This window comes from Silurus meridionalis, chromosome 15, assembly GCF_014805685.1.
Source record: "Silurus meridionalis isolate SWU-2019-XX chromosome 15, ASM1480568v1, whole genome shotgun sequence".
Taxonomy (NCBI): Eukaryota; Metazoa; Chordata; class Actinopteri; order Siluriformes; family Siluridae; genus Silurus; species Silurus meridionalis.
In genome coordinates this window covers 2580042-2594261 of record NC_060898.1, presented here as the reverse complement: position 1 = coordinate 2594261, position 14220 = coordinate 2580042, and the positions used below count along the sequence as shown (strand labels likewise).

The window sequence follows — 14220 nt, the reverse complement described above, 5'->3', positions numbered from 1 at the left end:
ATCTGTCTGTCTGTCTGTCTGTCTGTCTGTCTGTCTGTCTGTCTGTCTGTCTATCTATCTATCTATCTATCTATCTATCTATCTATCTATCTATCTATCTATCTATCTACCTGTCTGTCTGTCTGTCTATCTATCTATCTATCTATCTATCTATCTATCTATCTATCTATCTATCTATCTATCTATCTATAATGCAGGATTTAAGGATCAACTCTGGCAACCCGGTCTCGTTCTACCTGCATACCTGGAGGTAATCTTTCTAAAAGGTGCGCACTCCCTCACTTTCTGACTTCCTCCTCCTCCTCCTCTACCTACATCTGTTTTTATAACTAGATTACCGTAACGCCACTACAATGGGCGCATAAATGCTCTCTTGAACGCGCCCACACCGTGTTTACCTGCACACCTGCCCGGTCACGTGACCATGTGCTTCTTTGCCTCCGCGAGCTGCTTTCCTGTCGGTGTTACGCGTTCACAAGAAGCAGGAACTACCACAGAGTGTAAAAAGTGCTGGATATATAGAGATAGAAACATCCTCCTCGGAATTTGGGGAGAAAGAGGGGAAAAACGAAAGGAAAACACGCCTCGTCCAGCCAGTTTTTCAGGTTTAAGTCGAGCCTCCAGTCAGCCAGGTAGCGGAAGGGAGAGGAAGGAAGAGCAGTCGGTTGGAGACGGACGGAGGCGGTGGACAGCATGAACTATTAATGACCGGATTTTTGGTCTCCGGACGTTAAAAATATTCATTTTGAGAGAAGGTAAGCTTTGAGAAAACGTTTCTTATATTTCTATAAGCTTTTATATCTCCTTTTTTGTTAAAAAATGACTCCAGTGCAGCCCCTTTCCAGGTGTGTCTCCTCTCAGGTGGGCGATTTGACTCGAGCATCTTTTCTTCCTTCAGTGTTTTCATTTCGATTTATTTCCAAAAACTTTCCAAAATTTCTCATTTTGAACTTTAGTGTATAAAATCTAAATCAGCTTCATGGGTTTGGGTGTGAGGTTGTGAAGCTGTGAGAGGAACCTGACAGGAACCCAGCATGTAAACCAGCTTTGAAGACTCACAGATTTTAACCATTAAGAAATAATTTTATTTGATTGAAATATATAAATGATGTCTTACAAGCTCCCCGGTTTCTGTCCACCATGTGAAGGAATGAATAGGAAATGCGGAGAAGCTGTTGGGTGCAGTGTGTTGAATGAAATCTTGAATGTGTTTATTGAAGAAAAGGAAAGTTTGAGTTGTGTGCAATAAATACGGATGATTTTTTTTTCCATCACAAGAACGAATACGTTTAAAACGGTTTACATTTAACAGGATTTCTGTGGATTTCTGGACAAACGATTCACAGGACGCTGTTGTAAGGATGTAAATTTCCAGTAGTGAAGTCGTAGGATTACACCATCTCAACACACACACACACACACACACACACACACACCGACATGGTGCCTACACACGCATCCCTTCATGTAATGTCCATAGGAATGTCCTATAATAGAAATGTATAAATCTGAATTATAGGATAAGATCAGGTGTCTCAATTTCATTGCAATGGCTTCATGGTCTACGTTTAGATGTTTTCCCAAATCTTTGGTTAGAATGATCCTGGTGATTAGTGTTTTTTCCACATTCCTGCATCATCATCATCATCATCATCATCATTACATCACTCTTTAACACTTGAGTCCAGCCTTAAATCTGACGTACGCAGTCCAGAACGTGTGTCCACCTCAGAGTAACGACGTGCGTCAAACCCGTTTCGTTTACACTATAAAAACGTTCGTTTTCCACACACTTTCTTCTCCCCCAATATCTGTAAAGTGTTTTTCAGAATTTTGTTAGCATTTTGCCTGAAGAAAATATTGACAACCTTCACAGCATGGATGTATTTTTTGAGTTATTATTAATATATATATATATAAAATTAAAGTTCATCAAAGTGCTCATTAAGATGTGCTTCAGCTACTCAGATCCCCTCTAGTGATATATATTGAAAAATCTAGAAAAGTGGAAAAAAACCAAACAGGTTTGTTGTGATATCTATTGTGTATTATCTTTAAACATGATAATTGGAATAGTCTGCCAGGTCGGCGGCCATGTTTGAGCCCCACCCTCGTCTCGGTTTCAGCCCTGCCCAAGTTCTTTCAATCTTTAATGGAGGATCGTGAAGGCAGGAAGAGACCCAAACACATGGCAGGAGTTAGAAAGGTGTCTGAGTTGTTTTTTTTTGTTGTAAAACTCACATTGTCTGTAATTATTCGTTGAAAGGCCACACGGTTGTGCAAACCCTTCTGAAAAAAATCAGGAGAGAGACACACATTTTTTCGCAACACACCTTCACCTGCGTTTTTGTTTGTGTGTGGGGGGAGTGGGATGCAAACACAGCCGGGCCTGTTAGAACATGTATAGAGTTTTCCCAGGGTTTAAACTGTTGCATGGTCAGTGTGTCAGACGTTTTTTGAACGCCTCCCGTGACCTTTACAGGAGAGGTGAGTCAAATACGTGTATAAACCAAAAACAAACAAGTTTAGAGTTGCACAGTTTCGCCTGTATCCGAACATAACACAGCCATGGGGGAAAAAAACCTGTTTATACTTCTTCTGTTCACTTCGTATAGCAGGTGGAATTAATTTTTTAATGATTTTACTTATTCTGACTAAGAATTTTAAATATTACCTCAGGGTGTGCGAGATTATATAAATAAATAAATATATATTACACAGTACAGACCAAAAGTTTGGACACACCTTCTCATTCAAAGAGTTTTCTTTATTTTCATGACTATGAAAATTGTAGAGTCACACTGAAGGCATCAAAACTATGAATTAACACATGTGGAATTATATACATAACAAAAAAGTGAACTGAAAAATGTCATATTGTAGGTTCTTCAAAGTAGGCATCAAGAGAATGCCAAGAGTGTGCAAAGCATTAATCAAAGCAAAAGGTGGCTACTTTGAAGAACCTAGAATATGACATTTTTCAGTTGTTTCACACTTTTTTGTTATGTATATAATTCCATATATAATTCCACATGTGTTAATTCATAGTTTTGATGCCTTCAGTGTGAATCTACAATTTTCATAGTCATGAAAATAAAGAAAACTCTTTGAATGAGAAGGTGTGTCCAAACATTTGGTCTGTACTGTGTGTATATATATATATATATATATATATATATATATATATATATATATATATATATATATATATATATATATATAATAAATAACTCATTTAACCGTATGCAATCAAAATAAAAAATTCACAGATTCCTGTTCATTTTACAGCAGAGGAGCGATTCTTGAATGCTTCGGTGTTTTAATATATATCTATTTTATATATCTATTTTTTTAATATAGCTTCGATTAATCAGTATAATACTGACATTAAAAAAAGAAACTAGTAAAATTTACAAAACATTTTTCAATTATGCGTTATCGTCTGATTATCGTTACCGACAAAATCCCAAAAAACATCGCGATATCTTTTTTTTTCCGATATCGCACACCCGTAATATCGCCCATATCCATGCTAGGTGTAATTCTTTATGATGTAAAGGTGTTGATAAGGTTCCTCTAACATCAGCTCAGGCCGTAGTTCCCACCGTAATTCAAATCGTGGTTTGTTGTTGTATTAATGGTCCCATTTTGGGACGCTGTCATTCCAATAGTATCCACTAAAACACAAGGACTCGTACTGTGGACTTGCGCTTTTGCTGATTAGGTAAGAAGCAGGCAGAGGTAAAGGAGGAACTTCTCACAACTTAAAGATGCAAAAAGTAAATCTGGGACACTGGGAAGGACTGTAGTTGCTGTAATGTAGTTGATAAGTTGCAGCTTTAAATGTAACTGTATATGAATGAGAAGTACGACGTGGCAACTTAGTCCTGTCGTTGATTGTTTTCCTCCTCACTTAGTGTCATGTTTAATCTGTTACTCGTACGCTGATCAGCCTTAACGTTAAAACGAGGTGGAATTTATTAGGCAGCAAGTGTGCAGTCAGTTCTCTAAGTAATATGTTGGAAACAGGATAAACGGGCACTTGGATGGATCTGAGGGCAGATTGTGATGGAGAGACCATTCTCCAAAACAGCAGGTCTTGTGGGTTCCTGGTGTGCAGTCGTTAGTATCTACCAAAAGTGGTCCTTCTTGGACGACTGGTGAACAGGTGGGGGGGTGATGGGTACTCATTAAGGCGTGTGAAGAGTAAAGGTTAGCCTGTGTGGTCTGATTCTACAGAAGATCTACGGTAGTGTAAACTGCTAAAATTGAAAGTTCAATCTGAGAGAAAAGACTGAAAAGCACTTAATAGTCTTACAATGGGCAGATGAGCAGAACTGGACCTTAAACCAGAGAAGGTGGCCTCATCTAATCTGATGAAACCCTTTTTTTTTTTAAATAAATATTTGTGGATGGCTGGGTACATGTGCATCACATACCTGGGGAAGAGAAAGTGCCAGAATGAACCATATGAAGAAAACAAGCCTGCAGAAGCAGTGTGACCCTCTGGGTAATGTTGCCTGGAAATCTGGTTCCTGACATTCCTGCAGATGTTGTTGAAAGCACCACCACCTTCCTAAACACTATTGCAAACCAATGTCAGTGGCTTCCTACACCCGGAATGTGTTCTCTGCATATCCGCACTGTAAAGGTTGTTCAGGAACGGTTTGAGGAACATGATGATGAGATTCAAGGTGTTGACTTGGCCGGTCTGTAACCTGTCCAGTGTCCCAGTGTGGGATGTGCCGGACACACAAATCCGATCTATAGAGGCCCCACCTCAAAACCTACAGGACTTAAAGGATCTGCCGTTCACATCTTGGCATCAGGTGCCACGGCACACCATCAGAGGTCTAGTGGAGTCCATGTTCTTGACTGGTTTGAGTTGATTTGGAGGCACAAGGGGAACCTACACAAGATTAGGCAGGTGGATTTATTTATTTTTTCCTCCTTCTTTTGTCTAATGATTGAGGTGTTTGATTGGATTTCTCTCTGACCTCTTCTTAGTAGGTATTAGCAATTATTTTGGTCGAAATATTACATGATATCTTGAAATAATCTTTTGTTTTTGCATCGTGTGTCTTAAAATTTTCAAAAAAAAAAAAATTTAGTTCTTAAATTATACATAAAAAAATATATAGAAATATGATATTTGTTTGTATTATTTATATACCTATAAACAATTTTGTGAATTTTGGTCTAAAGTAGATTTGCTTGTATGTGTGTATGATTGTAGCCCTGATATGCGTACGTCCAGGAGGAACGGTGGCTAAAGCTGAGCTCTACTTTGCCCAAAACCTCCTCGCCGTTGACGTGTTCCTACTTGGTTTCTAAAGCAGATTCACCTCCTAGAAAATACGGCCCATGTTTCCGCCTTTGACAGCCTCATGACGTGTCATACTAAAAAAAACACACGCGTTAGCCGATTTGCATATTTGTTCATGGTGCGATCCTGATATATGCCCCTGACAGTTATGGAAAACAGGAGTGAAACTGCTGGGAGAGAACACGATAAATGCTACGGCAGATTTTTTTTTAAAACATCAGATTGATGGATGTAGAATTAACATCTCAGTGCCGTGTGCATTCACTACAGCACATAGATGTGTGTTTGCTCGTGAGTTGCGTAACTGCAGTTCTTTTGTGGCCATTGTGAGCTGCTTTATGGAATTTCTTTATGGAGCAATAGATTTCTTTCATTCCATCTACTTTGTCTTGCTTTGTATTGGGCAGCGTAATGAACACGTTTCTGAAAGCATTCTTTTCTTTTTGTCAGCTGCAATGCAGATATGATTCTGTTCCATCAGACAGGAGGATGAAGATCTTTTACAACGTTTGGCCTTCATGCTTTAACCACAGTAACCTCAGTCCTTACCAGAGCACTGCACTCGTTCAGTGTGAAAACTCTTCAGCAATCTCTTTCTTTCTTTCTCTCTCTCTCTCTCTCTCTCTCTTTCTTTCTTTCTTTCTCTCTTTCTTTCTTTCTTTCTTTCTTTCTTTCTTTCTTTCTTTCTTTCTTTCTTTCTTTCTTTCTTTCTTTCTTTCTTTCTTTCTTTCTTTCTTTCTTTCTTTCTTCTTTCTTTCTTTCTTTCTTTCTTTCTTTCTTCTCTTTCTTTCTTTCTTTCTTCTCTCTCTTTCTTTCTTTCTTTCTTTCTTACTCTTTCTTTCTTTCTTTCTTCTCTCTCTCTCTCTCTCTCTTTCTTTCTTTCTTTCTTTCTCTCTCTCTCTCTTCTTTCTTTCTTTCTTTCTTTCTTTCTTTCTTTCTTTCTTTCTTTCTTTCTTTCTTCCTCCCTTCCCCCAAAATGTATTTCTTTCACTATTCTCTTCTTGTTTTTGTTTGTCTGCTTACTTGTCTTCCTGGTTTTTACTATTCCTTCTTTCCTCATAAAAAAGGAAAAAAGCATCTTCTGAGATTCCTTAGTTTTTTTTTTTTCTATGAGTTAATATCTGGACCTATACGAGTAGACCCTCTAGTTCTGGGTAGTGAACAGTGTAGTTGTGACGGCCCTGGCGGCTCAGGGAAGTGTATGCTGACGCTTAGACAGTCAGTATCGTGTCATCGTATCATTTGTGGTCAATCTGCGAGAGACCATGTTGCTACATCATGCTACTTAACGCAGCGCCCTACGTGTCTCTTTTGTTTAGTAAAATGCTCCTTTTCCCTATGGACATCACATCCAAATAGCTCCAAGTCCTCTGGTCAAGACTTCCAGATTTGAATTTGCTGACTCGTAAAGCAAATGTGTGAAGATTTGCATCAATCCGATGAATAGCAAAGTAGATTGTCACAGAGGTTCTTGAAGAAGAGCTGGCCAGGGTTTGTGACGGAACAAAGGAATGAATGTTCTCAATATCTACACATTATCAGTTTCATCCCTTAAAAGGAAAATCATAAACTCATTTCTGTCTCTTTTATTTATATACAGTTTTTTCCACAATGTTCCCCAACAAAATCAATGACATTTTAAATGAAATTAAATAATTTGTTCAAATGTAATAATATAAGAATTTCTTGTTAAAATTACCTATGAATTAAATTTTTTACGTTTCTAAAAAAAAAAGAAAAAAAAACTGGATTAAATAATTTTAGTTTATGATATATAAAAATGTATAAAAAATATATAAAAAAAATTCAGGAAAAATTTATGTGGCAAATGCAATTCGAACCACAGTAAAAAAAAAAAAAAAAACCCCCCCCAAAAAAAAAAAAAAAAAATATAAATATATATATATATATATATATATATACACACACACTCTTTTTTTTTTTTTTTGTTTCTTATCAGTGAATCGACTCCAGAGTTTTGGCTTTGATTCTCTGTAGTATTTCTATGTTCCCTGTAATTGTACTAGTATTACAGACAGAAACCCCAATATATTTGAACAGATCTGATTACAGCTGGAACTCATGTCAAACCTGCTGTTATAGAAACACCTTTCAATCAGATTAGAGAAATAAAGTAAAGCTTGTTGGTAGGTGATTGGTACTGCTTTTCTTCTCTGTACCTATGCAACAGTGGACATAAGGTAGAACCAGTAAAGTCTGCTATGCATGATAAAGCATTGAGACAGCACATTAGAAAGGGGCTTTATGCCCATCTACCCCCTCGTGGGTTTCAGTTTCAGAGCAAGAGCCTGGTTTCATACTTAGTCTCTCTCTGTCTCTCTTTACCTCCCCCACCATTTCCTTAACCACTACTCGAGGTGGGGCTGTGATATGGGTTCGCTCACCCCCGCTGGTTTTAGGTTCTGTGTCTGAACTGTGAGGTCGCTCAGGTTCTGTTGAGAGTCGCTCAGCCTTGACCGAGTTGAGTGTTTCTCTATAACAGTAGGACCTCTGAGTTGGATGGAGTTTATTATGGTGCAACTCGAGATCTAAACATTAACTCCATGGAAAACCGAAGTTATTAAATGTTTTACTGAACACTTTTTGCATTGAGGTTGCGCTAAGGCTAATATCCACAGAATGTCATGCTAGCTCTAATATCAGATGCGTAGTTCTTCATTGCTTAGCATGTCTTGAATGAAATATCACCATTACAATATACAATGCAAAAGGCTTGTGTATTCATCTCTACAATTAACACGTGAAACTTGACCCATGTCCTAGATTAGCTTTAATAGCTTTAATATCAAAGTTTTTTTGTCTTGAACTGTTTCCTACATTCCCCCTAACGCGTTCTTCTGCTAGTACCGCATTAGGATTCACCTCTTAAGTTCATCTGTACCTATAGAAAGAATCTGAGACTCGATCTTGTTATTGCTAGCCACATTCTTGCAGACAGACACAGAAATCTAAAGAATGCTAAACACTTCAGCTGACATTTCGTTTTAAATAAGCATGTCCTTTGACTGGATGCTTCTTGACATTTTGTCAGTCAGGTTTGTAATGCGCCTCATCAAGCAGGACGAGTCGAACGGGCGAGCAAATAGTTCTGTGCAGTTCTGCAAAGGTTTGTGTTAAATAGTTAAAAAATCTGAGAATTTGTATCATCGCCTTGAAAATCCCGGGTTATTAAAATGTTGTGTTCGGATGAACATGTCTCGTGGTTAGAATTAAAATCGATTGCACGCATGCCTCAAAGATGAATTTGGCGTTTAAAGCAGTGTTTGGTTGGGTAGTCAAAATCCGTCAGCGTTAGGGCTCTGTTGGGTAAATAAATATTTTCTCAAGAGTTTTTCAGCTTCTGTCTTTGATTATCATTAGCATTAGGTGCATCAGACTTAGCATTTACATACCAAAAGTGGTTCAACGAAACTATTCGATTTGTTTTTGTTTGTTATTTTATCCAGATTGCATTTACATATCTGTCCTGTCCAATTTCAAGTACTTCACGACTTAGCTTTGAATTTGTTGCCATGGAGACACATTTTGCACCCCAGAAAAGCGATCTTGATAATGCAATGGATACATTTTTCCGTTTCTGGGAGCAAAAAGCAGCCATTGTGCAGTCATTGTGTGACCCGATTGTTACCCGAGTTCCAGATATTCAATATCTTCGCCTTACTGTCAGTATTTGCATCGAAGCGAAATCATAATTTTGTGTTGCTCGGAGAACAGACGTTTCTCACGTGATTATTTTTATCACCTAAACCTGTTTTTTTGTGTGTGTTTGTGCGCATTTCCTTCTCTGGGTGTGGTGCTGTCATCTACCTGCCAATTCCCACTTAATGTAACTACATTACTATATACCACTTTATAGCAACCGAGTAAACTCGTTTTGCACAAATAATAAGGCACGCAATGGGATACTTCAAAGCATGTAGGTTCTAGAACTACAAAGTACATGAATAAACATCTGGTTATGGCTCTATTTTGTAGACATGGAGTTTAGATTAGAGTCTGGGAACCTTATAGATATTGATCAGGATGTTTGAGATGGTATATGTCTGTCTCAGTTAGTTCAAGTAGGAAATGTTGGGAAAAGGAAAAGATTCAGGAAGGCAGTTCTGGGCTGTAAATGAACAGTGTGGTGGTACGGACAGGAGCGACGACATGATTGTGGAGTGAGCAACATTCCACACGTGTTTATAATGCCGTATTAACAGACGGAGCTTCCTGCTTCAGTTCTGTTTGTTGCTCAGGAAAATCCAGATGCACATCTAATGTCTTGAGTCGAAGTGCGTCGAGATTCCAGACGACTCTTTGATATCGATCTGTATTTGTCCTTGTTGAACACATGATTAAAATACTTCAGCTGGTTATCAAAGATATTGTTAGTCATGAGCCAGTTCGGCTGGAGAATTAGAACCGGATTTGTATTTGTTTTGTACATTTCCAGAGAGGTCTAGAAAACAGTCCGGCTGAAAAGAGTGGCACGTTACAGGCGTGTAATAGGAGACCAGGGAATTGGCTTTTCCCACGGCAGAGCTGACATTTTCCACAACGAGAGGCTCTGTTCTAAACCTGAGTGACGCTCTTAAATATTGTAAGACATTTGCTATTAGTAAATAAGTCAAACCCTATTTAAATAGACATGAGGACAATGTAGATTACAGCGTAGCACTTTGGATTTTTTTCCTTTCCATACACCAGGCAGAGATGCTCTAAATTTAAGTTCAAACAACAGCTCAGAAAACATCAACTCATTGCGTCACATTTTTACATGTATGCAGAAATCGACCCGGTCACTTGTGCTAAATTTGCATCGTGTTTCTCAACACTGAAATAGTTTTCAGAAGAACGTGGTGGCAGGTGAAACCTACAGCCTCGTGTAGGAGGCCTCAGCAAGTCGAAATCTCATATTGTGCTGACGTTCTGTTCTGCTTGTGCTTTTTACACAATGGTTGGAGATAAGAAATCTGATAATGGGAATCGTTTTTATTGTTGCATCATTAAAAAAAGCATATTAGGATTGGCTGATTATACTCAGTAGGTGTATTACAGTGTGCAATACATTTTTACAAAGATCGTGATTATATGTTAAGGTTTTGTACTGAATCTTTGTACAGATGTTTTTATATTTTTTGTGTTAAATTTGTAGAAAAAATAAATATAAAAAAATTCACTTAATGTTTTATTTTATTAGATTTTTACAAATAAAAATAACAAAAAATTTGAAATTTGAAACTCGGACTGGATTTTTGTTTTGAAGAGTTTTTTCAAAACTTCAAAAGATTTCTTTTTCTTTTTAAAAATTAAATCGATCAAAAGACAAAAATCCTTTGATTTTAAGGTCGATTGTTTTTGCAGCTAAAAATACACGCGTCGTCAAAATAGAAACAGTTTATCAAGTCTCTTCCGTATCACTATATAATACTTTGATCATATCGCACAACCCTAACTCACACGTTATTCATTCTAACGTCTCGGTCATTCCTTCTCCCTTTCTTTAGCTCGATAGCAACCGTTCAAGATGAGTCGCCCTCGTGTGGACTCGGAGGACTCCCTGTCGCCTGATGATGAGGTGATGCCATACAGTGATGATGAGACTGATGACGAGGTGGAGCCTGAGGACGAAGAGGTACAACCGAGTGTCCCTGCCTTGGAACCTGGTTAGTGTCTCTGTTCCTATCATTTCCCTCGTACAGGCCAGTAGTTTAAAAAAAACAGAAGTGTGACTAAGAACAACACTGTTGCAGACCTTAAGAGTTGTTTTCATTGTGAATAGAATAAAAAAAAATTATAATATATTTAAATATGTAAATTTCGAATCATTAAATGCGTCGCAGAATTGATCAACCAGATCGTTGAGTTTTGTTGCTTTTATTCAGTCGTGTTATTTTTTCCCTGTTTATAGAAGTAGGATGGAAGATCAAAGCGAACGACAGAGATTTTTGCAATCTCCCCGAATTCAAGAAGAAGACGTTTTTGTGCTTCAAGAAGAGCAAGTACTCTGTAAGTGCACCTTTTTTTTAAACCTGGTGGGTCGTGAAAGAGTGGTGAGTGTGCGTTAGAAGCCAAGCATGACGAGGAAAGGAAAGGAAAGAATAAGAGAGGAAAGGAGATGAAAGAGATCTTAAGAGGGGGCTGGAGCTTCTGTTTTTGCTCGAATTTGCATGCGTTTCCGAGGAACGTGTGCGTTCAGTACGCCTTTGGATCCCCTGGTTTAAAAATAAACCTGCTCCGTTGATTATCTCACTTACTTCTAACTTGTTCATCTTCATTCTCAGCATGACTTGACAAATGCAAAAAAAGTCCAATGTAACGAAACACGGCAGCGATTTTGCAATGGATTTTTATCAGAAGGCATCAGTCAGAGTCAGCAGATATGAAGAATCAGATCTTAATCCCAACATTAAGATTAAGAGATTAAAGTATCATTATTGTGATCTATTTTTTTCTTAATGATTTTTTTTAATAATTATGCATTACATAGATCTTTCTGTAAAATGCACGATAAGTAGATTTTTTTTTCACGATGCTCATTTAGGACGGGCATGGACTATTTCAGGCATCTGTTTCCTGCTCAACAGGAATGTCTGATCACTTCCTTCATCGTTTACCGACTTAATCCTGCTTATAGTCAGTCACTGTGACTCAGCTGTATCAGGAAGAGATCGGTCACGTGTCTGTGACACACACGTAGCAGTATCTGTTATGAGCACATGTTCATGAGAGGGGGGAAAAATAAATCTGCTGATGCTGAATGATCTCAAGTTGGTAAAATTTGTGTTTGTTTTCTAGGGAAATGGAATCAGAACGTATAAGTACAACTTCTTCACCTTCCTCCCCCTGAACCTATTCGAGCAGTTCAAAAGAGCAGCCAATTTCTACTTCCTCGTCTTGTTGATCCTGCAGGTACGACGCGGATCCGCACTTCACACTGTTTTTTTTTTTTTTTTTTTTTTTTTTTTTACACGTCTAATCTGAAACGATCCCAAGTAGTTAAAGTGAATGAGTATACAGTATATAAAATCAGAAGCCGGTTTCTCCCACTTGCAGCTACTAATAGAGCAGATTTTATACGAAGATCAAACCAAAAGTCAAGTCAAGTGGATTTTATTGTCATTTCAGCCATATACAGTACAGCAGTGGTTCTTAACCTTTTTTTTTTTTTTTTTTGCATCATGGACCAAGACGACTTTTCTATTAAATTATAATAATATACAATTATTAAATAGTTCATCATATAATATGTACAATAGTAAGAAAATTAACAGTATTGTATAACATAATGTCACACACAATACAATAACATGCATATTATTACTATTATACATATTATCCAGTATGATATAATTACATTTAATTACATATATAATAAAAATGCAATTCACCATAATGCAGATTTAGTGGGAGCGTGATTTATCGAAGCATGACGTTATTTATTTATTAAATTTTTTGGTTATAAAACACCCTGCGAAAGGAGATAAATTGGAAATTAATTAAAATTTACATATATATTTTTTTGACAACCCAAAACTAACTAAGCCACTAGATAAAGTGCAACGTTTAGTGTTTATATAGATTTATTTCGACTCTAGCGAGGTGAAAGAAAAAATATTTATCTATTTAAAGATCTTTAAAAGGTGTACATGTAATGACTCGGAAGTCTAAAAGTTTTTCATAGAAAGGTAAATTGATGTAAGTGATGTTTAAGTATGGATATAAGAGGAGGAGTAGTACCATAAAAGCGGTATTTGTCTGGGGAAGGCAAACCGCCTTTGTGTATTTCAACAAACAGTTTCTAAAAAAAACTATTGACATAAACAAAACAAACATTTACATGGTGTCGATATAGTTCAACTTTTAAATAGAAAATAAATATTCTAGCTATGTGATGCACAAAGAGATTAATAACGCTCTGGACCAAAATGTTAGCAGTCGTCACCCCCTCACCCCCCCTTTCATTTATTTATTAATTAATTAATTAATTTATTTATTTTCTAGCAAACTAAATTTGTAGCTTAGTAATTATTTTCTTTTCTTGCTTTCACTTTGTAAAGTCCCTGTATGGAATCATATTCATGAATAGTTTCTAAAATGTTCTTTTGCTGTGAAAATAGTAATGATGGACTTCTGAATTGAAGGTCATGATTTCAAATCCCAGCACCACCAAGTTGCTGCTCCTGGGCCCTTAAACAAGGCCCTTGACCCTCAGCCTCTCAGTTATACTGATTAGATCATTGTAAGCCGCTCTGGATAAGGGCATCTGCCAAATGCCTAATATATATAAATGTAAAATGTCGTTTCTCTCCTTTTTGCGAAAAGATAATCCCGCAAATCACCACTCTGCCCTGGTACACCACGTTAGTGCCCCTAGTGTTGGTGCTTGGTATCACCGCTATCAAAGATCTTATGGATGACCTGGTAAGTGGCTGCATAAGTTTTTATATCTATTAGAGGTTTTCACCGTAGTGTTGAGTCATGAAGCATGTATTCTTGACCTGAAGTTCTCCATTCTGATCACAGGCACGCCACAGGCTGGACAAGGAGATCAACAACAGGAAGTGTGAGGTGCTCCTCAATGGCAGGTTGGTCACTGAGAACAGTCTGTTACGTAATTATTGGCACCCTGGGTAACCGCTTTGTGAGTGATTGGGTCAATCTCGCACTGAAAATATGACGGAACATCTAAACATCAATTGCCGTCATCGGAATCAATAGTATTGGCACCCCATGTAATTTCCTTTGCAACGTAGTATGGCATCTTGTCCTGCAATCCTTTAATGAGACACACTAAGGCACATGAGACTGTTCTTCACCTCCTTGTTGACTTTTCTCTTCAGATTGTCTCAGATTTCTGATGTCTGTTGACTAGCAGAAGCTTAATTCTG

General features: G+C 37.6%; 1 protein-coding gene across 1 annotated transcript in view; it reads left to right on the top strand.

The window, feature by feature from the left end:
- The first annotated feature begins 402 nt into the window (after positions 1 to 402).
- atp8b1 (ATPase phospholipid transporting 8B1) overlaps positions 403 to 14220 on the top strand; it is a 29940-nt gene continuing 16122 nt past the window's right edge. Inside the window, exons 1-6 of the mRNA XM_046868200.1 lie at positions 403 to 755; positions 10837 to 10995; positions 11241 to 11338; positions 12128 to 12241; positions 13655 to 13753; positions 13856 to 13917. Of these exons, the coding sequence (XP_046724156.1) occupies positions 10857 to 10995; positions 11241 to 11338; positions 12128 to 12241; positions 13655 to 13753; positions 13856 to 13917 (512 nt within the window). The 5' untranslated portion in view covers positions 403 to 755; positions 10837 to 10856. The remainder of the gene's footprint in view (positions 756 to 10836; positions 10996 to 11240; positions 11339 to 12127; positions 12242 to 13654; positions 13754 to 13855; positions 13918 to 14220) is intronic.